This window comes from Ambystoma mexicanum, chromosome 1q, assembly GCF_040938575.1.
Source record: "Ambystoma mexicanum isolate Mex_15411 chromosome 1q, UKY_AmexF1_1, whole genome shotgun sequence".
Lineage (NCBI taxonomy): Eukaryota > Metazoa > Chordata > Amphibia > Caudata > Ambystomatidae > Ambystoma > Ambystoma mexicanum.
The window spans coordinates 707898329-707922030 of NC_090922.1; the positions used below are offsets into that span (position 1 = coordinate 707898329).

The window sequence follows — 23702 nt, forward strand, 5'->3', positions numbered from 1 at the left end:
AGCAGCATAGGTCTCACTGCTATTAGAAAACGTTCCCTTGACCCCTCCACTCCCACTAATTACCGCCCCATTGCCACTGTCCCATTCCTACTCAAAATATTAAACCACCTAGCTTATACCCAAGTCCAGCGATTCCTGGAGAGCAGCCATCTTCTTGGTAAAAGGCAATCCAGGTTTCGTCCTAAGCATAGCATGTAAACGGCCCTACTGGTCCTAAAAATACAAATGGACTCTCTCCGTGAATCTGGCAAACTAGCTATCCTTCTCCTGCCTTAACTCTGTGTGGCCTTCGACCTGGTCGATCACAACATCGTGGCAACACCTCAGCCAACATTTTCACTTCTCCAAGGAAGCTAACCTGTGGTTAAATTCCTTTCTCAGTGGTCGCACCACACGCGTGTTCGTAGGAGACTCCGCGGTGGAAGCTATCCCTACCCCACTCGGCTTCCCGCAAGGGTCTTGCCTCTCTCCCAGCCCACTGTAACACCTATACTAAACCTCTCTTTGATCTCCTAGATGCCAGGGACATTATTTATACAAACTTCTCGGATGATACTCAAATCCGTATCCCCTGTCTGGTGATCATAATTATGACACTATCACAATCAATGATGTCTACAACACTATCCAGAACTGGATGGCTACACACAATTTATGCCTCAGTGATGAGAAAACCGAGCTCCTCCTCATAGGCTCCCCACACCGTCTTAAACACTTGGACTCCTCCTTTTCACTTTTTTTGTATTGACGGCACGTCCATCCTTGTGCTCAAGCAAATAAAAACACTAGGAGTACACCTTGAAGCTGGCCTCTCCATGTCAAGACGCAGCAAGATGCATAAATGCCCTAGCCCTTTGCACGGCCTACAAAGCTAGACTCATTTCTCTTAGCAGACAGGTCTTCTTCCAGAGCAACTGTCTGCTCTCTTACACGTGCACTGATCCCCTCGGAACTTCACTATTGTAACATACTACTGATGCGCTCCTCGACTGGGAATCTCTCCAAACTTCAACTGCTCCAAAACAAAGCCCTACGCTCTGCCCTTAGTCTCAAACACTCTGATCATATCTCAGCCACCAAACATGATGCACATTGGCGCCCTATTAAAGCGCAGGTGGAATTCAAAACCCTGTCTGTCACCCACCATTGTGTTTATAAGGAGGCCCCACTGTACCTCAACAGCTGCATCTCCCAAACTGTCCACGTGCGGGTACTAAGATCCAGCTGAAGCATCTCTTTGCATAGACCAAAGCAGCAGGTGGAGGCAATTTCTGTGTTACAGCTCCTGTTCTCTGGAACTACCTGCCACCGTCTATCAGAAATGAACAATCATTCCTACTTTTAAAAAACAAATTAAGACCTGGTTGTTCAACAAATATGAGTAATTTGCTGGCTAGGCTCCGAACTTTGTAAAAAATATTCTTCTCGCTGTTTTGTCATCCATGTATTCCTCACATTCATACCTATGTACTGTACCAACATCATGGTAGCTTCGGCTCTGGCCGTATAAAGAATGTAATAAATAAAATAAACAGCCCGTCAGTTTTGCCGCACAATCAAGTCCCCACGCCGATGGTTACTCTGCAAAAGTTCTCTTTTAAACACACTTCAAACACATCTTGTTAAGGGTTTTCAGAATTTGTTTTTTTTCTCCATTGTGGGCTTGACACCTGATGCCTCTTTAACTCTGTTTGAGAAGAGGCTTCCTCCAGTTACTCAACATGATATAATAAAAGCAGGTTTTATCAGCATGTAGTGTGGGTATAGTCCTCTCTGCCATTCATGCCCAAATCTGCTCCTGAATCTCCCACTATAGACCTCCCTAACTATATCCCCATTTCTTCCTCCATTTTACTACTTTTATGTTGTTGGTGCTCCATGTATGTACCTTGGTCGGATGTAGGGCTGAGTCTACCCTGCCAGGAATCGACTTTTCAAGTGCAGATTTGACCTGGCAACCAGAAGGCATTGGATTTCTTTGTTCGCGTTGCCTTGCAGAAGACCATAATTTGGGATTATTTTGTTCATGACAAATGTGTTTTTATGGTGGTAGTCTATGGCTGACATTTGTTGTAACACATTAAGGGTACACATGCTTGTGAGTGATTTTATAGTGGCATCGTAAGGACCATTTTGGGAGGCTAACACCCCAATGTACCCAGCATTCATTTACTTTTCACATCTTTCACATGTTATGCTAGAAAGCCCTCTCTTCATAATCTACATTGCACTGTGCTGACTGGGCGGTTTTGCTTGAGCGTTCCTCCCCTTCCCCCTCCGCAAGCCCACCCCTGCCATGTTTTTATCATATTTGGGGTGTCGGGTATACATAGTTCCAGGATCCTGAATTCGATGTATATGAATTTTCAGCAATACTTCTCTAGTTGAGACCAGAGATACCTTGTCCCGTGCACACACCTTCAATCGTCATGGCAGTTTGAAGACTCCCATATGTCTGGTCTTTGTATTAACACCACCGTTTTGAGTAACATTCAAGCAACCATGTTTGGTGCACTAGCTTAGTCTAGGTTTTCTGCAGGAATTTAAATCACCACCACATCAGCAACTTTCTGAAGGATGCTTGCTACGTTCCACTATAGCATCCTAGGTTTTCTAGTCAGATTTCAAAATGTTCACTCTCTTTTTGTTTCATGTGTGTGGATTACTCTGGAATCGATCGATGGAATTTGATGTCTGGTCCTGTTTGGTGTGTGTTTGTCCTTACTGCAGCGGGGTGAAAGGCCATAATGTAATCCTTTTTTGCTGCATTGTTTTGGCATATCTATCAGCGTGCTCTTATGGCATGTGTCTGTTGTTTCCCCTCTCCCCTCTGTTGACAGAGAACAAAGCCCATGTTAAAAAGGTTTGATGTGTTACACTGGGGTTTGGACTGACTGTTGACGGAACTCAATTGTTCCAATAGTGGAGTAATCTAGCTTGCTGCTTTCAATAGTGGCGCCCCAGGCATTTTTCATAGGGGTGGCCACACCAAAACAAACACACATAACTGAATGGGCCGGTGGGGGGCAGTGTTTTTATAAGGGTGGCCGTTGCCCCCCTTGGCCACCCCTTGGAGGCGCCCCTGGCTTTCAATCGCGTTTGTGTTTGATCTTCTTGCTGCTAGTGTCGAATTAATTTCACCTCTCTACCTCTAGCTCATTTGTATTTTTTCATTTTCATTCAATAGTAGTGTTCACTGTCCCGACTGACTAAAGATGTAAACACCTCGGTTCTCTTTTGTCCCATCTCAGCGAATGGTGGCTTTCGACGTGTTTGTGTGACATACTGCACACATTTTGAAATTGGCATGCTGAAGGGGCCTTTCGATTGGTAGCTTTTGTTTGATGGTGTTTTTTGTCATAATTGAAAAGTGACATTTATTTTCCGCCATTACTCTATTTGCACAATACCCGAATGTCCTGAATCCAGCATTCGAGCTCATACATTTTAAGAGTTTTAGGTGGCTAGATTGCTGACCTTTGTAATTTGAAAACGGGTTTCTAATCCCTCCTTCATCACTTTATCAAAACATTGTGAATGTGGAGTAAATTGATTGATTTATCTCCCATTGCCTCTAACTGTGCGTGTGTTTATGTACCAACTGCACAGTATGAAGTCTAGTATTTCTCCAATTTCTTATTTCGACTCACTCCTCAACACATTCCTGCTTCTAACTGGAGCCACACACCATATTGTTCTCTGTAGAGCGTGCCATGCTTAAAATGCAACCCAAGTAATCCATGTTCTCTGTAAAGTGCTCTATGGAGCTAGGGCAGCACACGCAAAAAAAAAAAAACAAAAAAAAAAGGAATACTTATGCGACGCAGATTGCAAAAACGTACATTGTTGCTACTCCTAAATGTAGTTGTCTCCTAAATGTAGTTGTACTGTGTTATAATTGAGAAAGATTCTAAATATAGTCACTGTCTTAAATACCTCATAGCTGTTGTATGAACAGGCAGCCTGTACTTTCGTCATTTGTTTTAGAATGGGATGGATTTTGATGTGTGTATTGATGATTTCTAACTTTCCATTTCTTTATGATGTATTGAATCAGCTGTGAGGAAACCAAGACCCTGCATTTAGAGCTGGAAGCCGTGCGGGTGCTCAGAGGACATTTGGAGGAGGCCTTGGGACAATCCTTGCAGCAGCTAAGCAGTCTGGAGGCAGAGAACAGGGCACCGATTGATTTTGGAGGTGGGGACCGGGCGAGTTTGCGAGCAACTCACAAGCATGCCTTCTGAGCTTTGGAGGGTTCTGGTGTGCTAGAGGAGAGGACTTTGAAACGTCCTTTAACCACTGGAAGCAGTGTTCACTAACTTCTATTTGCCTGGCTTTTGTGGGTATATATTTGGGACTCACTAACAAAATAACTGGTGCAATTAGAACTGACTTAAAAAATCAGTGTAGTCCATTTTTGTCTTTTTTTTTTTTTTTGTGTCTTCTGGCCTTGCGTTATCGATTTATTAAATGTATTTTAACCTTTTAGTCATCCCACTTTAATTTATTTCCACACCATTTTCCCAAAGTATGTATAAGAGAAATAAAGTTTTGCCTTCTCGTCCCATATACTTTTACTGTATCACGTCCAAGATGCATGAATTGTATTTTTATTTCTTCTGTTTTTTTCCAGCACATACACAGAAAACTATAAAACACCAAACGTGAAATAGGGGACACATTTTCACTGGGCAGTCCTTGCTCACGAGAGACCACCGATAATTATGCATGGTTGCCATACAGCCTCCATACCGTAGATTTAAAAAAATATTTGAATGAGTAGCCGTGTTGCCATTCCACTTCGAAATAGGGTGAAGTCTCCTGGAGTACAGTAAAACAGTGAGAAACTAACTTTCACACCAAACAATTGAATACAAGGTCCTGTATAGTTTGTTTGCAGCTGATGAATCCCTTGGTGGAGAGCGGGGGGGGGGCGTGGAGGGCAGGGGTGTGTGTTTCTCTTTCCACTGCACGTTAGTGAATGGGAATCAGCCTTTTTTATGCTTGCCTTTTTAAGGTGTAGAGCATCTGCATCATGTTTACTTCATTTCTCTGACTGCAAATACTGCAATATGCACCCTTGAGAAATGTCTGTGTAACTGACAAAACTTTCTTTAGAGTGACTAATCCTGGTGTTTCTTTGTTTTAAACGTTATTCTGACTTTTTGCGTGCAATCTCTAACGCTAAAATTGTTCCTGAGTATGAATTTACATTCCGATGGGCTTTAATTTGGCATGGATATCCTCCAACAAGGGGCAAGGGCTGACTATGCAGGTGCTGTTTTCTTTTAACGCTACGTGGTCTTGCAAAATGTGTACAGAAGCCACCCCTCCCTTCTCAAAATATTTTTTAATTATATATTCATATTTGCAACACAAAATGAAGGCATGAAGTTTTCCCCCAAAACAACATGCTAGTTTCTTACTGTTTTCATGTTCATTCCAGACTTAGCCATCAATGCCAATGCAGATAAAGCTAAATAAGACTGTGCACATTTGGTTTTTGTTCTTTGGCGTGGTGCAGTGCTGGCAATATTAATGTTATTTAAGAGTAACCATTAAAAACACACTTCAGGTGATGATTTGGAAAATTAATTTACCCCAATTAGTGTTTAAAATAAAAAATCATGGACATAGCACTATTTCTTTGTCTCCAAGATCCTCATATTTCAACTTTGGCAACCCCTTGAAAACCGTCCTAAAGAAAGACTCATACATACAAAAAAACCTGTTAGCTCAGTTCTTTGTTTGTGATCACAGGCTCTGAACAGATGTAAAGGTATTGCCCACAGACACAAAGGGCTTTACATTAGACAAACCGATTTCTGTCCCCACTTACAAATTACCGAAGGAGTCAGAAAAAGTATTTCTTTTGTAGCTTAATTTCAGTTGGTAGGGTTCCGACCGCTTGAGGATTAAGCATATGTTGCTGGAAATAAATAATTCAGATGGGATTATTTTTGTTTTTTTGTTGGATGATAGGACTGACATCGAAAACGAAAGTATCCCAGTTTGAATTCAATGCAGAAGTAGAACTCATATAGGTAGGTTTTCTGGAACCTTTAGAGAGCTCAATAGATAGTCTCAATAATAGTGTCTCTTTCCCATTGCATGGGTGGTTCAATGCATGCTTTACAAAAGGGAGATGTGTGCTGATACATTTCTCGATGTAAGGTTAATGAGTGGTAGTTTATTTTTTTATGCAGGTTTCCACATGCTTTGTAGAGCACACAAGGAAGAATCATTAGTCTTCTGTGGATTGTTTCATTTAGGTGGTTGGCATCCATACTTGAACGACAGAGATTTATATGATGCGTGTCGTTGATGGAATTTACTTTTAGGTAGACTGTTAATGTTGGTCAATTGTGATGTCAGCTTTAGTTCAGAGTTCCCCCAAAGGGAGAGCAAGTAGGCAGGGGCCCATCATAATTGACGATCAGTAGGGTAGCCTGTGCTTGATGGTGCCAGTCTCCGTTAGGCATATTGGACAGGATCAGTATTGAGAGTTTTGTAGGTCATTATGTGTTTCTTTCCATGCAACTGAAAGTTGTTGACTCCTTATTGATGATCTTTTCAATGCAGGGATAGTGTGTAACAGGTTCATGCTTTGCCAGATTATCTATCAATTATAGGCTACCGCTGTAGGGAACAGATCTGGCCGGACTTCAGTGAAGCTTGCAAGATGCCTTGATTGAGAGAGACATTGTTGTGGAGCAGTGAATGGTGTGCCTTTCCAAGATAACAGCAATATCGGAGACTGGGACAATGATGTATGTTTTGATGATGGCCCCAAGGGTTGCTAGTATGCTGTTCAGTTTTTCAAGATTAATAGTTCCAAAGTTTGTCCATTTTAATCCACTGTTGGGTTGTGTTGGATGTCTTTACTGAGCTTGGTGCTTTCAGTATGTTATCTGATTATGTCTGTGAAGAATTTGTTATGTTGTAATTTGTCTATGGAATGTGGTATTGCCGGCTCTGCTCAGCGATTGCTGTAGTGTTTGATAACTTTGCTGCTCTTGTTGGAGGCGTGATCTATGTATAGTTGTTTATGTTGTGGAGAGGGTCCTGCCTGAGGAGTAAGGGGCTGTCACAGTGATGAGGTCTAATGTAAATTTGGATTTCCCTCTGACACTTTGTGGACAAAGTGTTGACTGAGGGTTTTTCTTTGTTGATTCATATCTTCATTGTGTGTGTTTGTTGATAGTGCCCATCTGGGTGCGGTTGAGTTTATAGAGTACACTGTTCACCTTAGCCATGTGTATGTAGGTTGTGGCTAGCAATATGATATTTTCTTCTAGCGCACTAATCTGGAAGTTCTTGAAAAGGTGACAATGGTTCTTGGTCTGTTCAAGTTGCCATGATGGGAAGTAAGCAGCGGAGGTCTTAGACTAAAGATTAGTGAGTTGTAAATATGACTTGAAGTGAAAAAGTGCATCTTGTGAACCCAGAACAACCTGTGTGTGTTCTTCCCTAAGAAAATTAAGATAGTGGCATGAATAGTGCACATTACTTGACACATTTCAGAAAAGGTGGGTAAAACATAATGATATACTGTCAATTCTTTAGGGGAAACTCATGAAACCATCTGATAGATGCCTGGTTGCGAACAGAGCCTTTTACAACACATTGCCTGCTCGTTGTGCCCAAAGAAAAGCATGAAGCTCTGTCTTAATGATGTGACACCATTGTCACTGTGAATCACTGCTGTTTGCCGAATAAAATAGTCCTGTCTCAACAATATGTGCGAATGTGGACTGCATGATTGAAAATGTGGCCTGTCTCCATATTTTCCTGTGCTGCCCTCCTTTCATACTGCTGCTCCCAGAGAAAATCATGGATTCTGTCACTAATAAATGCCAAATGGAAAAATACAAATCTCGCCATTTACGCACACATACTAGATGGAACCAATAACTAACCCCACTAAACAAGGGGAGACAAGAGGATGTAACACTAGAGGGCCGTACTTCCTAGAAACTTACTAAGGGAATCAATCTAACTTATTTTTCAGGCTGACCAAACAATACATTCTGTGGTAAATGTAACCAACCTGGTATCACTACTGAGAGCCTACAGGAGAGCAAGATGTCCTTTGCTTTTCTCTTCAGCTTTCTATAGGGGCCTAATCTATATTCTCCTAAAACTCTTATATTTGAGACAAAGAAATATAAAGCTGAAAGTTGTTTCCATTGAGAGGCCATCACAACTACAAGTCATCTATGCTTGCTTTTCCCCTCTTGGTTGGCCCTTTTTCTAGTTCAGAAGCAGGCTCTCTAGACTCTGCTTTATGTACTGTGCCCTCATTTCTGGAGTTACCATCAAACTCAAACACATCTCTGGCCTTCCACAGGTTTAAAAGAAGAATAAAAGGCTGCTGTAAGGTTAAAGTGCCAGAGACTGCATCATTTTAGGTACTTCATTAAATCCCCCAGGATTTCCCTAAGCTTTACCTGCTGGTTGTGGTCTTAAAGGCCCTAGAGGGCTTAGCGTCTCTAACCTATTTCAGCCGGTGTAGGCTGCCTTCCCCTCAAAGACCTTTGATCTTACACCTATGTGCAAGTCTACCGCAAATTACCTTGTGACCAACCACCCATGCATGCTGACATTTCACTGCTTTTCCGTCTCACCCACTGCAATCGCATGCATGCACACATTAACATTTTTTTAAATAAATTGTTCCTTCTGCTTGGTCCCTCTGCTCTTTTCCTCCTCGCTTGGTCCAACAGCCTTGAGCAGGATGCAGGGAGGACGCAAAGTGACACTTCTCTCCCTGAGTCCTGCTTCTGCTCCCTTCGGAGGAGTCAGTGGAAGCATCCAAATCTGGTGTCCACACAGCCTCCTGTGAGCCATGCTTCTCAGCACCACATAGTGCCTGCAGGGACAAAGACCCAACAAGCCCTCATGTGAGAATCCTCCACATATGAGGGCCTGCAAGTCCTCTGTCCCTGCAGGAACTTGGTGGCACAGTCCTGCAATGTAATCCCATTCAGTGAAGCAGACTGAGAGCATTTTATATAATAGACTGTCAGCCCCTCCAGTATTGGTGGACCACCACTAATAGTAGTAAGGAAGACTTTTAACCATTCTATGAGAACATCGGAAAGAGAGAGACTTCTAGAAGCTGGTTACATACATTTAGTGGGATGGAGTTTAAAGGAGTTACCTGCTTTCATCATCTTCCACCTTGCACAGGCTCTTGACTAGTCATGTACACCTTTGATAAATGGTGGGCATCACTAGTCGCAGAGAAATATTTGCAAAGTTCTGGATATGACTTTAAATGCCCAATTTAACAAAGTTATTGATGCACAGATGTGGTCTTTAAGCGAAAAGAAAAACAAATTGTCAGCTATTTTCAAATCCTGGGCAGCTTGTATGTGTATGTGCTTGTATGTGCAGGCAGGTTGTGTGAGATTTCTTGTATTCAGGAGGACTTTCTCTCCCACTATGAGTTCTGCACATTTTTTTGTTTCATCATCATGCTCTTACCTAACAATATTTCTGCCTGGCAACTACATTCAGACCTCTTTCCATGATGTGCTGACAGGAGAAATTACTTACCGTAATGTTCTTTCTATGGATTCTTCTCTCGCATATTCCTCATTAGCAACAGCTGCTATGAAAACATTTCGACAGAGTGGCGTAGTGCACCTCGACTCTGCCGTCGATCCCTCTTAACTCGGTTGTCGACTCCAGATGTGACGCCGGTCATCATACATATACTGCATCAATATGCCCCGTACCTCTGTTCCTCCGCTCCTCACCCTTTCCCCTCCCCCCCTGAACTCAGCCGCTACGGAGGAAGAATCAAACAATTCGGCTGAAACAGCCACAACTCATAGGAAAAAGTAAAACCGAACATGTTTTTTTAATTTTATTTTTATAAATAATGGATGAACGGAACCGCAAAAAAGGATGCCCTTAAAATGAGAGCTCGCCTATTTCTCCCAATAGAGAAGTTAATCATCAAAGGCAGGCACTTTCATAGCATGGTTGGATGGGAGGGTGATAAGGAATCAGCAGGGAGAAGTATCCATAGAAAGAACATTACGGTAAGTAATTTCTCCTTCAAGGGATTGTCCTTCTCCCAGAGATTGTTCCAGAGATTCTTCGTTAGATAGACTGTGAAGGAGGCAGGATGAAAGTCCCTATACAAGGAGACTTTCTAAAACCGTTCTCCCAAAATGAATGTCAGCTCGACGGGCTACATCCAGGCAATAGTGTTTGGCAAAGGTATGCAGCGAGAACCAAGGTGCCGCTCGGCAGATGTCCCTCACTGGCACCCACCTTTGTAGAGCCTAAGAGGCTGCTGCTCCCCTTGCGGAGTGGGCTCTGATGCCCAGAGGTAATTTGTTCCCTGCACTGAGGTAACATTCTGAAATGCAGAGTGGGATCCATCTAGAGATGGATTGCTTGGAGACAGCCAAATAATTTCTTGCTAATGAGAAGTCTATGAACAGTTGGTCAGTTTTTCTAAATTCTGCCGTTCTTGCAACATAAAAACTAAGAGCCCTCTTTGTGTCCAGCCTATGGAGCTGCTCCTCCTCCTTGGAGGGATGCAGAGGTGGGTAGAAAACCAGGAGGTCAGTAGCCTGGGACAGATGGAACTACAAGACACCTTTGTGTAAAAACCCTTGTCGTACCTTAAAAGAAACGTTCTCCCTGAAAAAATAGAGATATCCCTGCTTGCATGACTGGACTTGCTGCTCATTGACCCGTCTGGCTAACTTAATGGCCACCAAAAAAGCAGTCTTCAGAGTAAGCAAAAGAATGGAGCTGGAATGCAAAGGCTCAAAGGGAGCCACCATGAAGAAAGTGAAAACTAAATTAAGGTCCCAGTCTGGGATAACAAATGAACAGGCGGAAACTTATACACAAGTCCCTTCAGGAATTGGACCATAACTGGTATCATAAAGAAAGACCCTTGATCTGGAGACCTTTAGAAAACCGATAAAGCCACCTAGTATCCGTTGACTGTTGTAGCCTGAAGGCCCAACAAGGCCAGTGACAGGAGGAACTCTATCACTGCAGTGGTGGGGCAAGAGATAGGGTCAGTCTTGCGTTCTCTGCACCACGCCTTGAATCCTCTTCACCTAAGTGCATACAGCAATCTTGTTGATGGTCTACATGCAGCCAGTAGCATCTCAATTACCTCCTCCGAGAGGTCCCAGTCATCATACGCCATCCTCTCAAGAGCCACGTATGTAGGTTGAGGGATTCTGGCTTCGGGTGGAGTACCCGACCTTGCGACTGAGATAGGAGATCCGGCCAACGAGGCAACCAGTGAAGTAGGCAGATGGCCAAGTCTAGGAGCTCGGTAGCACGTTCTCCAGGCCCAATCCGGGGCGTTCAAGATCAGGGTAAATCGGAACCTCCTCAACCTCCTGCAAACCCACGGAATGACAAGAATCGGAGGGAAGGTATAGTGGACGTCAAAGACTCACTCCACCAAAAATGCTTCCCCCAGTGTGCCTCTTGCTGGCAATTCCCATGAGCAAAACTGTTAGCACTTCCTGTTGGACTCTGTGGCAAAAGGATCTTCTGTCGGGGTACCCTACTAAGCGAAGATCTCCTCTAGGACTTCCTGGCACACTTCCCACTCGTGTAAGACCGTGCTCTGCCAGCTCAGAGCGCCCGCTAATCCGTTCCCCGTCCCCGCCAGATGTACTGCCTATACTGACATCTGATTCTCCAAAAGACAGTGCCATAGCTGCATTGCCTCTCTGCAAAGGGGAAGGGGTGCACGCCACCTTGCATCTTCAGTGCATGGCCACCATATTGTTCCTCATAATCGAGACGTGCTTCCCTTTTAGAGAAGGCACACATGCTTTCAAGGCCAAACTGATTGCTCGCTGCCTAACCTGTTTATGTGCCATTGAGCTTCCATTGGGGACCAAAGGCTGCTCACCTGCAAGTCCTCACAGTGAGCGCCCCAACCCTTCAGGGACACATATGTGACTGCCCTGGCCTAGGGCCACGGAGGCCAGAAAGATTTTCCCGTCAACATGTTCTCGCTGCTGGTCCACCAACAGAGATCGTTGCCACCGACTTGGCCACTTTTAGAGTGCCGAGCTACTGGGACCATTGACCCCGCCTGCATGTGTGGCCTCCCGCACTAGAAAAATGCAGGAGGCCGTGAGACCTAAGAGGCGGACGGAGGAAACCGCTGGCAAGGTGGTGTGGCTCTAGAAACGTTGAGTAGAAAAACCAAAAGACCCCAAATGGCACTAAACTGTTGCTCCAGACACTTTGTATGGTTAGCAATCAAAATGACACATTCATCATCTGTTTATTTTCGAAATGTAAAACATTTGATTAAATGTAAAGTTATAAAAACACATAGAAAATTGCAAATACAAAGATCACCAAAGTGATGTGTGCTCTACAGTACTAAATGTACAGCAACTGGTTTCCAAATAATCACTTTTTAGAGAACATCAGCAAGTATTCTTAGACCTGCACTATCCCATAAATCGTTACTAATGTCTAAATCAGCAGTGTAATTTATCAGTCGGATATCTCATCTAAATCACAGGTACCTGTAACTAGGTCCTTGCACAACAACATAAGTTACTTTTAAACACTGCTAAAAGTCAGTGATTCTTAGCCCAACATGTTTAATTCTTATCACATTCTTATTTATTTATGAGCAAAGAACTTCTTCAGGTGCAGACGATGTTTGAGAACAAGTTCCTCTATACGTTTCAAATTAGTGGTGACTTAAATTGCTGGCTTCTTAATTACATGTTTCATACTCTGGTCTGGGCATACAGTATAAACAGCTATAATAAATGCTGATATATTAAGAAAATTGTTGCAACCCGTAAGTAAATAAATAACCTACAGGGGACTTACCGATGTCTATTTCATTAGATGTGGATGAACGGCGGGTTAAGTAACCTTGTTAATAGGTAGCAATCTGGAATAATACCATGGCACGACCATAAGGAACTTATACGGCCGGCACAACACCAAACATATTAAAAAACATCATAGTACACATGATGGTTGCATGTTTCTAAAACTTTATTTAAACAATATCTTACTACTTGAGAACAGTACTCTCACCATCAAATCACATTTCCATAGGTATGACCCAAAAGTTGACCAGTGGTTATACAAATGTAGACTGTGAATATCTATTAAGCCCTCTAGGCTTGAAGTATTATTCCAAGTGCAAATCCCGATTATTTTAGAACAACCATCGTGCCAAAACTATTTAGAGACAGTAACATACCGGAACGGCATTAAGAAGCTGCGTGCTGTGCCTTTTTCTCAGTATGCGGGGATCTGCCTGTTTCGGTGTAGATGCGTTGTTTTTGAACAGTATGATCTCTACAAATGTGCATACTCTACAAATAAGGCATACAGTAATTAGTAGAGTTTGACTACGATTAGTCCTGTCACAAGCACCACCATGACTGCCACGACCCAAACTCACTGGATATAATAGATACCTTCAATAGTAGATAGTCCGTCCTGGCTTTTCTTGCTTAATCTCATTCATCGTGTACATAGACTACCACGATACGAACTCACATGATGTAACAGATATCTTCAGCAGTTAGAAGTCTGTCATTACTTTTCTTGCTTGATCTCATACATAGTGTGCAACGGTTGTCATCTTAACATGGTCCGACGCACTGTCATGCAACTCCTCTCAATTTCTCATATCTGACTGTCCTTAATAAGTGACACCCACAGCATGGGTAACTATCAATGGGCTAAACTTATGTCGCAATTGACATTGAAAAAATAACACGACGGAACGGTTGAACCATCTGCCTGACACTGGGGACTCTCTCCTGTGTCCAGGACCGCTTGTCACGATTCCTGCCCTCCAAGATGTCAGGCTGGAGCCAGCCCACGATCACCTACATGGCCCTCAAGGGCCTCTCCATCCCTCCAAAGACCCACTTGTGGCACCAGACTCACTCACTCCCTTAGGATAACATTGGGGATTGGACTTGTAGTGCATTGATGGGGACAAGATGGATGCCCCCACATATTTTGCTTCCCAGAACTGCATGTGCAGCCTAGTCTTTTGGGTGTGGTTCAGCCCAGAGACACCTGGGATACCCAGAGACTATTTAAGCCACGCCCAGGCTGAGAAACATGCTTTGTGTTTTCTGCACCTGCAGCGTGACACTCACCATGTTCGGATCGGTCCCCAGTAGGCCTGCATCTTTCTTCTGCGCTCAGCTCCTGCAAGAACAAGAACACCGTTAGGAACAGCCTTATCTTGCAGCATTTCTGCCCATCATTCATCACTCCTTCTGTTATGCGGGCATCTTCGGCGGTGTCATTCCCATCCCGGCACGCCGCTTTCTAAGGAAAAGGGAAAAGAACAGAAAAAAGGCGTTAGTAAGCATTCAGCAAATCTTCGCTTATTTTTTAAAGACTGTACGAGCTTCAAACGCTTACCTGAATCCCAGCCGCTCTGGGGGAACTCTGTCTCCGGAACTTCTCATCCATCTGCAAGAGGGAAAAGTCACTCCAGGTTAGCGTGGAAACATCTAGAGGCGCCGCATACCGCGCTTACTCACCGCGTTTCTTCTTCATAACCGGCATCCATGCTGAAAACGTTGCGGCACCTAAAAGACACAGAAAAAGAACTCAGTTCAATACAAATACAAAATGGTCACATCGCGCATCACGCTCTCACTCACCTTCAGCAATACTCATCTCAGCAGCACGTCGCCATCCCTGGACGCCGGCCATCATCTAAGGAAGGAAAGGAACTAAGTTAGAGAACTGTTCAAAAGACTCATTATACTTACCTGTCGGACTCTTGCCAGTGAAGTAACTAGGCAGCAACGAGCCCGCATCAATCAACGCGCCCCTGCGCTGAAAGCAGGACGGAGAGCACACTTTCCAAGAAAACAAAGTGAGCTGTGGATCAAAGGGAGGGGTTGGACCCCGGGGAAGAAGGGGTTCACGCACACAGAGACAATAGGGAGTTAAACTCTACCAATCCTGTGTTTCAGGCCCAGTCTCCAGTCGAGTAGACTCCAGGGAAGGGTTTGAGGTCGTAAGAGGTCAGAACAGGCTGAGTGACGTCCCCGTGGTTACCCTGTGAGCATTACACCACTCTGATGAACTGGAGCCTTTGTGTTGGTGTCGTGTGGGACTTCTGTAAATTCAGGGAGAAGCCCAGCCTGTGGAGTAGCAAGCAAGTATCCTCGAGATGGGGCACAACCTGCTCCATTGACTTCCCTTGGTTCAACCATTCGTCCAGCTATGGGAACACATGGACTCTGGATCTCCTGAGGTGGGCCGCGACTACCACCATTAGCTTGATGATTACCCTTGGAGCTGAGGTCAACCCAAGGAGGGACCACCTTCAGCTGATAGTGCTCGTCCCCTATTAGCAATCTCAGGAATTTCCTGTGCTTTTGATAGATCGGCATGTGGAAATATGTGTCCTGGAGTTTGATAAGGTGAAGAATCTCAACGTCACCATCTTGAACTTGTCCATTCTCGGGAACTTGTTCAAGGCCCTGAGGTCTAAGATGGGACAGTGTCCTACCACTTTATTGGGTACCAGGAAATACCGGGAATACCAGCCCGATCCTCTCTGCTCGGGAGGTACCTCTTCCACTGCACCCTTTAAAAGCAGGGCTCGCAGCTCTTCCTGGAGCTCTTGTTCCGGTTGCTGAGGAGGAGGAGATGGTCTGTCCGGTGGCATTTTAAAAAAAAGGCAGACAGTAACCCCATTGGATGAGCTCGAGTGCCCAGGCATCAGAGGTAATCTCCTGCTATTGGGGCCAGTGGTCGCCTATCCGTCCTCCAACCAGGGAAACATGGAGGGAGAAATCAAAGCAGCTTTGAGAGAGAGACTCCCCAGCTGCTGCTTCTGCTGGCCTCTGGAGGCTGCCTGCCCCTCACGGAGTGTGGAAAGCACCTCTGCCCCTGCCTGGGTTGCGGGAGCTGATCCTTCCTGCCAAAGGGAACATATCGTCTCTATCCTCTTCCCCTTGAGGCGAAGCCAAAGGCAGGTTTTGCTGGCTGCTGGGCAGCTAGGCCCAGAGACTTGGCAGCAAGCTTTGAGTCCTTAAATTTCTCCAAGGACCCATTGGATTTGGGGCCGAACAGATTCTCACCATCTCCCCATGCCGGCCTACATTTGTGGGTGAATACGGAGCTCAGAAGGTTGCAGTGCATGGCCTCTTCCATAAGTTGGTGATGGGGTTGGAAATAGCCTCATTAAAGGGCATGACCCTCTCTGTAGAGGGTCCTTCCTCCAGAATGTCTGAGGTTGTAACCTGACAAAGGTCTGACTGGGGCATTCCAACCTATCCACCACCCTATCCACTATGGCACAGTATTTTCATTTGAATGGGAGAGGTGTCCAGACCACTGGCATCATGGAGTCCCTCAGCCAAGGCAACTAAATCTGCCTGGTCAGTGAAAGAATCTCTACCATCATAGCCTACATAAGCAGGCTCAGAGCCAAACGACATCTGGTGATCAAAAATGGTCAAACTTGGTCCTCGACTGCAGGAGGAACAAACAGTTGGTTATCAGCGCCATTATCGACGCTCACGTGTCAACTGGTGCTGAAAGACACTTCCATGCCAGGGTCACACTGGTAACAATCAGTGACTGCGGCACACTGGCAGCAATTGGCGCAGAGCCCGAGGGCTTCGACAACGCAGTGGTCAGTTTGGGGCTGGGGTTACTGAAGCCTGCTGCTTCGAGGGATCACCCATACCTGCAGCCGCTTTCAAGCATCTGCTCTTTGAAAGCCTCCCACTCAGCCTTGAATGTAGGCCCCTTCCGATGACTTAACTGCTTAACGGGTTCATCTGACGAGTCGGATCCATGCCTGCATCGATGATTTTAGGAGTAGGACCCTCTGTATCGGGCTCTGATGACCGGATGGTCGAGTGAGCCTGAGATTTAGATGATGGTCGGTCTACTGCGAGTTTCGCAGCCCTCTGTCGCAGCGATTTAGGTTTCATTTTTCTACAAAAACCACAGTCTGTGCTGACGTAATCAACACTGAGGCACCACACGCAGACGCTGTGTGGGTCCGTGATGGACATTTTGGAACTGCAGTCCTTGCAGCCCGACACCTTGGGGAGTGAACATAGTGTTGAAATTGCGTCACGCAAAACAAATTTGCTGGTTGAAAATTCTTGTGAGAAAGTTGTTCCCAGAGCAGTGGTAAAAAGGAACTGAGGTACGGGAGCGTATGTCCCATCCAGAGTAGATAACCACTGCTTTGAGCCGAGGGATCGGCGGCCGAGTCGATGTGCACTACTCCCCCTGTCAAAAAGTTTTCCGAGCAGCTGACGCTTATAGGGGATATCTGATGAGGAATCTGCAGGAGAAAAGCAATCCATTGAAATAATAGTTATTCCCTGAAGTTCAGTCTGCATTGGGCAGGCAAAATGTTACACGTTTTATCCCAAGTACACGGATCAATAGATCAGATTAGACTCTGTTAAATGTGATGCTCCTCCGCACTTCGTAATAAGTTTGTTTGCACACCATTTAGCATAAAGGTTGGTTAAACTTGTATTGTTTTGAGGAAGGACTTTGCACAACTGCAAACAATAATAGTGGGCCATAATGTGTGTCAACGTGCTTCAGTTGAAACCAGTGGTCGAGTTTGGAAAAAAACGGATTAGGGTGATAATGCACCACCCAGTGAATACTTCAGTATAGAAACAAAAAAGAAAACGTGTACGCAAACCATTGCCACACAGGAAATAGTTATGTCGCAGGTGTTGTTTTTAATTCAAATTCACCAATTGCGAGGCTTTCACACTCTCCCTGTGTTACGTCATGGTTTGAACACTTGCACCAAACCATTCCTACGGCATATCTGTAATACTTAATGGCCGTTCCACTTCACAACTCTGTGTTAATTAGTTGACATACTAAACTAGAGAGATTTGATCTTTACAAACTAAAATTTGAGCGACCATTGTAGACCTATGTGAAAATAACCTCCTAACAAAAGGGGACCGTATTCCTCCCTCGCTGACTGCACAGTTCAACAATCCATACTGAGGTTGATGCAGAATTGGATTTTTATTGGAGTTTGGGGATCAAAGTTATGATAGATTACTACGGTGTTCATCAAATGCAATTTAATTTTTATTTGGTCAGGTGTGTCCTTTGGTGTTTTTGGATGTCAGTGGGACTGAAAAAAGAAGGGGAGGACGTTTTTGGAGGCCCACAATATTCTCCATTAACAGTACCAGACTCAATTCCCAGCTTTCTCTCAATTGGTACAAAATTGGAAGCGTTATCAATGTTCAGCTCTGGGCTGAACAGACGTACCCTATGTATTTTGCCAACATCCTTGTTCAATAATTTTGCACTCGTACAGGAATGCTTATTTTAATCTTTTGGGAGGATGACATATGAATTCAGTTCTTCCACACTCCAGATACTGACGAGAATGTATTGAACAGTTTTTTTTCTGGGACTTCACAGTAGGCATTTCGGAAACTGAATGCTAGCCTGACTATAAGAGGAGGCAGAAACAAGTGCTGCAAATCTAAAATGTCATGTCTGTTCTCAGAGCCAGTCAAAGGTCTCCTAGCGCATCATGGGTTTACAGGCTTACACGAGTAGACAGGAATCTTGTTGCCTCTGTTATCAGAGTACAGTCCATACATATGTGCTGAGTCTGATTGTGCATTCTAACGGTGTTGGCAAAGGGGCTTTTGTACATTCAACGGAGTGTAAGGGAGGGATGGTATCACAAGTATGACACTGACGCAAAAGGTACAATTTGTAAAACCTTTATTCAATTTTCAGGGTTTGGAAAAACTCCTACTTTTCCCTATAGCTAGGATAGGAGTAATCTCTACCATCAATTAATAAATAAAAGGGTCTTAGTTGAGCCAGTCAAATCAAAATGGCCTACACTAACATAACCTAATGCATGCCCTATTTCTTGTACAAAAAGTGTGGAAAAGAGAATATGCATGCAAAGGAAAATTAGTGTTAGAATATAAAGAATAAATGTGGCTGAGTCAACTCTCCTCCCCACGTTAGACAGCACGGAGTAAGGTGGTCCCCGTAGACAGGATGACACACTCCGGCTCAGGTTCTCAAAACAAAGGCAATTCAGAAACTTGGATCGAAGCCCACCTTGCCTTACACGTTAAAGTCCCTCTTTCCAGCTTTCAAAAGACAGTTCAACCAAAGGTTCACGCCGGTCTCCCTCAGTCAGGCCCGGAACTTTTGAAAGCACAAAATTCACGTAGGTCTCCCTCAGTCGGGCTCGGACCTTTCAAAGCAAAATGTTCACATAGGTCTCCCGCAGTCGGGCTCAGACCTATCAAACACAAAACTTGCAGGAATTACCTTGCTCATGCTTAATTCACATCCTTTAGTGGTTCCCTTCCCCTCACTTATCACACTTCCCTTCTCCCTCAGTCAGGGTCGGCTTTTACTATAGACCCCTGACGGATAACTTTGACTTTCCTTTCAGCTGACACTCTTGTGTTATTTGCCCTAGTGTCTCTTGGTCTGGGTAGTTCGATGTCATAAGCACAAAAGTTCAAGGTTCACCTTTTTACTCCCCCATCCCCTTTTCCCTGGGTTAATTTTGATCACTTTGCTTGTTATAGTTCAATTACTTTATTGCTTCAAACATTTCACCTTTCACTGAGACATTCAAGTGGGCTACTTCCTTTCGCTGGACCACTCTGCTACTCAGTACCGCTGATTTCACAGCTATCAGTAATTCAAAGTTCATCATAGGTCTGCCTTCTTTCACGTCTCATCCACACGGATGCAGCCTTCAATTGTGCAATACACTGTTGCAATTTCAATCTTTCCTTAGCACACACCAGTCTTTCATGTGGCTTGCCAACTCACCGGCTGTGTGCATTTCTTGCTTGTTTTTGCAGTTTTTACTTCACGAGTCAAGGTTAATACAACAGGCTTATCCTTGCCTCCCAACTCTGCCGTTCACCCCACAGGGTCGCTCGCATCCTTGAAACACAATACAGTCTTCTTGTCTGGGATTTGGCCTTCTCCTCATGTCTTTCACTGCCTTTTGAAAGCAACAACCTCCAGCAGGGAACTCCTGGGTTTCTCTACCGTTGCTCTCATCCCTCGGTCCGTCGCTCCTCTCCAGTAGGTTTGCCTTTTCCCCAGAAGTTCTGCTCTTGTTCCACTTTGCTCAGAGTGTGTCTCTACATTCCGTCTTTTATCCGTGTGAGGAGAGCAAATTGTAGCAGATGTAGGCACTTAAAGTCAAGCGCCTGACTTTGCCGGAACCGATTAGCGGAACATGTCCAATGAGATGTAAGGGTTAGCCTCTTTACTCTGTCACCCTCTTCCTTGGTCCAGTTTTTGTGTAGAAAGGTGGGGGTTGGGGGTTTGGGACATTGGAGAATCCTATAAAATAGGATGGTTCATGTGTACGGGAAAGTAGGGAATACCGCGTCTCACCATCTGTCGCCTCACCCCCACTCCCGAAGAACGCTCACCCAGGTGATTCTCCCACCCTGGTCCACCCCCAGGATCTGAATACAAAGGTGATGGCCGTGCACTGGCCTCTTGAGAGAGAGATCCCCGGGGACTAGTAGGTGAGACACCCTTTGGCTTCTCACAAGTCTCATCTGTTTACTATACTATTTTTGGGAAGTCCATGACATTTGTGGCTCAATTTGTAAAGGGAAATGGGCTCCCTTTTCTTTTCTTTTTTTACTTTGGGAGGAGGTGGATGGATTATTCCTTATGATCGTTGTTCTGAGTTTGTTAGTTTGTTGGGTTTGTTGAGGACTTTGTTTTTAAAGTACACCTATTTGGCTATTATATGCAGCACTTGAGACCTTGTCCGTGCTCTCTAAAATCTTCAAATATCAATAAATGAAATAAGTTATAACAAGACGAGTTGTATCACAATGATAACATCTGAGCATTGTTTTTGAAGCAATACATCTTGAAGAATTCTAGTTGTGTGGCTACTGTAATCATCCAGCTCCTTACACTTTTTTTGTTTCTTGGCCTCTGGGGTGTTTGCTCAGTTCTGGGGCTGCCAAGTGCACTGGTGAGCTCTTAAGAGTTTTGCACACAAATGTCTCTTAGTGCCTCGTCCAGCTCTTTTTAAAATTCACGGCCCCATTTCTGATCTTGCTTCTGTCCGTGGATGTCCAGTTTCTGATTGTATCTGCACTGCAGAGAAAAATTTGGTAATGTATTCCAATGCATTACTTTAAAGATTCAGTCCGGTAGGCCTTCTTCACTAAAGACTAGACAAGACAATCCGTCCAAGACTTTTAGGTTTCTTTAACTTTTTTCTTTGAAAGTGTTCATTGTGCAGAGTGATATTCTAGATTATAGGAACAAGAAAGGCTCATTACTGTTAATAAGTTGTGTTACCCAAACGTGCAGCCAAGTTCTTCGACATAATCTTTGAAGAAAAAACAACTAGCAGACTGGCGACTCCTCTCTTAACACATAACACCAGAGTGTTGACACTGCACAACGCAAGGAATTGACTAGATGCTTAGTCAAACTACAACATGGAGTGATGTACGTAAAAGGTGCTGTTTATTCAAATATGACAACACATAAAGAAAAACAATAATGCATCAAAAAATATCAAAAGATTAACAAAATACTGACAAATTAGTTCATTCAGATGAGACCATTAATGCGAAAGGGGTTACTAGTGGGCGACAATTCAGATTATTGTCTTTATCAAAGATGATTATAATCGATAGTTGGAACAAAGATTGTGAAAATATTTCAAGTGCAAAATAGCCTTTCCACTAAAAAAAAAATGGATGTCAAAACATTGGGCTAACAAGCACTTACAATGAAGTCTTGTCAACAGTCGACACGTGTTTCGGCCTGTTAAGCGATGTGCTTTCTCCTCTGCGCTCGCATCTGCTGTTAATGCGGCCTGGTCAGGACGTGTTATTAAAATGGGAACACCCCCCGAATACGTACTCTACAAACAAATAAAAGTAAATATCATTCTTTGATAGTTCAAGATGTATCAACATAATATGTAAAAGGGTAAGTAGTGCTGACCTGGAATATCAAACCAGGACGTGCAGGGCAGGGGGATATCCAAACATTCAAATTAATTGGAAATAAGGTCGGAGGGCGACAAAACCCAAAATGGCAATTCATTTTCTGCTCCTTATTAATTCACACTTTTATCATTTACAGTAAAAAAAAAACAGGGCACAATGAGGCAAGTACTGACCTCGTAGTTGTAGGTCTGGGAGGAGATGGTCAGGAAAATCTAAAGTTCTCTCCAAAATAACTGTTTTCAAGGTGTTAAACCAAAAGAATATGTATGAGACAGCATTAGAGGTGACACCATGCTTTCAATTGAAAATATAGCACAGCGCAGGCTAATCGTGACCTGCTAGAGGTCACTACTCTGTCAGAAAAATGAAGATGCAGTGACAGCCAGAGTGACTCGAAATCTGTTCTTTTTTTCTTTTGGGGGGAGGCTGCCCCCAAACCCCTCTCCCCACCCATCTTTACTTATTCCCTACCCCCATCCCCTTATCTGCCCTTTCCCACCCCCCTAAAAATGTGATGAATGTTTTTGTTATAATATACACTTTGAAATGCCTGCCGTTGTAATTGCAGGCGATGAAGGGACGTTGTACTGTAAAAACACGTGCTCAACAAAGAAAACTGCTGCATAATGACAATACCGGTGTACGCCTTGCTCCCTGTAGGACGTCTTACACTGGTAGGGCTGACGGCCTTCTGATGTGCCTGCGCCGTGTTGATATCTGGAATTGGGCCTCGTTATGAGAACGGGGCTTGGAGAACCTAGTGTGATCTAAGCCTTGTGTTGAATGCTTTTGCACGTTCTGTTCCCAAATGAGATCACACGCCAATGTAGAATGTACTGCGGGCAACGCCAATGCTAATGTTATGGGCAGTGCATGCTGAGGAAGAAAGGCTCAATTATTCTCCCCAGTGCAGCTAACAATGAAATGAAATAGACAAGGGTTGATGCATGCTATTTGATGTAATAATATGTGAATCAAAGAATGAATTATTCTTGCACACTGACCAAAAGGGTCAAGATACTGAACAATCAGCAACTGATCAAAAAATAATGTAAAATACATAAAAAGTGTGACAGGTGCATGCCAAGATCCAAACAAAACTGTTCTATCAATGCATAAACAGCCCCCACTCAATGTTAGTGTTTAGGCCATTGTGCACACAATCTAATTTGAAAATCCATTCTGTTTAATCATTCTTAGTGTCAAATCTCTGTCGCCACCCAGAGGGGCGGGTAACACCTTTTGAATGACAACCCAAAATAGATCTGCCGTATCTCCCATTTAGTTTACCCTGTGTAGATGAGACTACATGGGCATTTAATGCCAGGTGATCCTCCCTCGCTTCTCCGACCTCAGGGTCAGTATCTAAAAGTGATGGCCTTTCCGTGGCCACCTGAGAAGAGGATCCAGGGGGAGTAGGAGTGAGGATACCGTCAGGTTTCTCACATTGGGTAATGTGACGAATCCAGGGACATTGCTCCTTCTCCCAAAGGGGAGCCACCCTATTCGGAACTAGGAAGTTAATCCTGCATAGGGTACAGGGCTAGCAGGATCCCACTGGAGGTGACCCTGCCCTATGAGGACATGGAATGCCCTAATGACGACAACATCCACCCTCCCCTTTCCTTACACTTCAATTTGTTTATGGGATATATGTGAACTGATCAGGGCCATCAGGTACAG

At 44.2% G+C, this 23702-nt stretch overlaps 1 protein-coding gene across 15 annotated transcripts in view; it reads left to right on the forward strand.

Moving 5' to 3' along the window:
- Window positions 1-23702, forward strand: part of PDE4DIP (phosphodiesterase 4D interacting protein) — a 1465918-nt gene that overhangs the window by 1183989 nt on the left and 258227 nt on the right. For 14 of the 15 annotated variants that reach the window (XM_069641322.1, XM_069641325.1, XM_069641324.1 and 11 more), the window contains one exon: window positions 4058-4197. In XM_069641322.1, coding sequence (XP_069497423.1) covers window positions 4058-4197 — 140 coding nt within the window. Of the gene's footprint in view, window positions 1-4057; window positions 4568-23702 lie in introns of those variants that run through there. The other variant, XM_069641330.1, reaches the window with a different exon arrangement.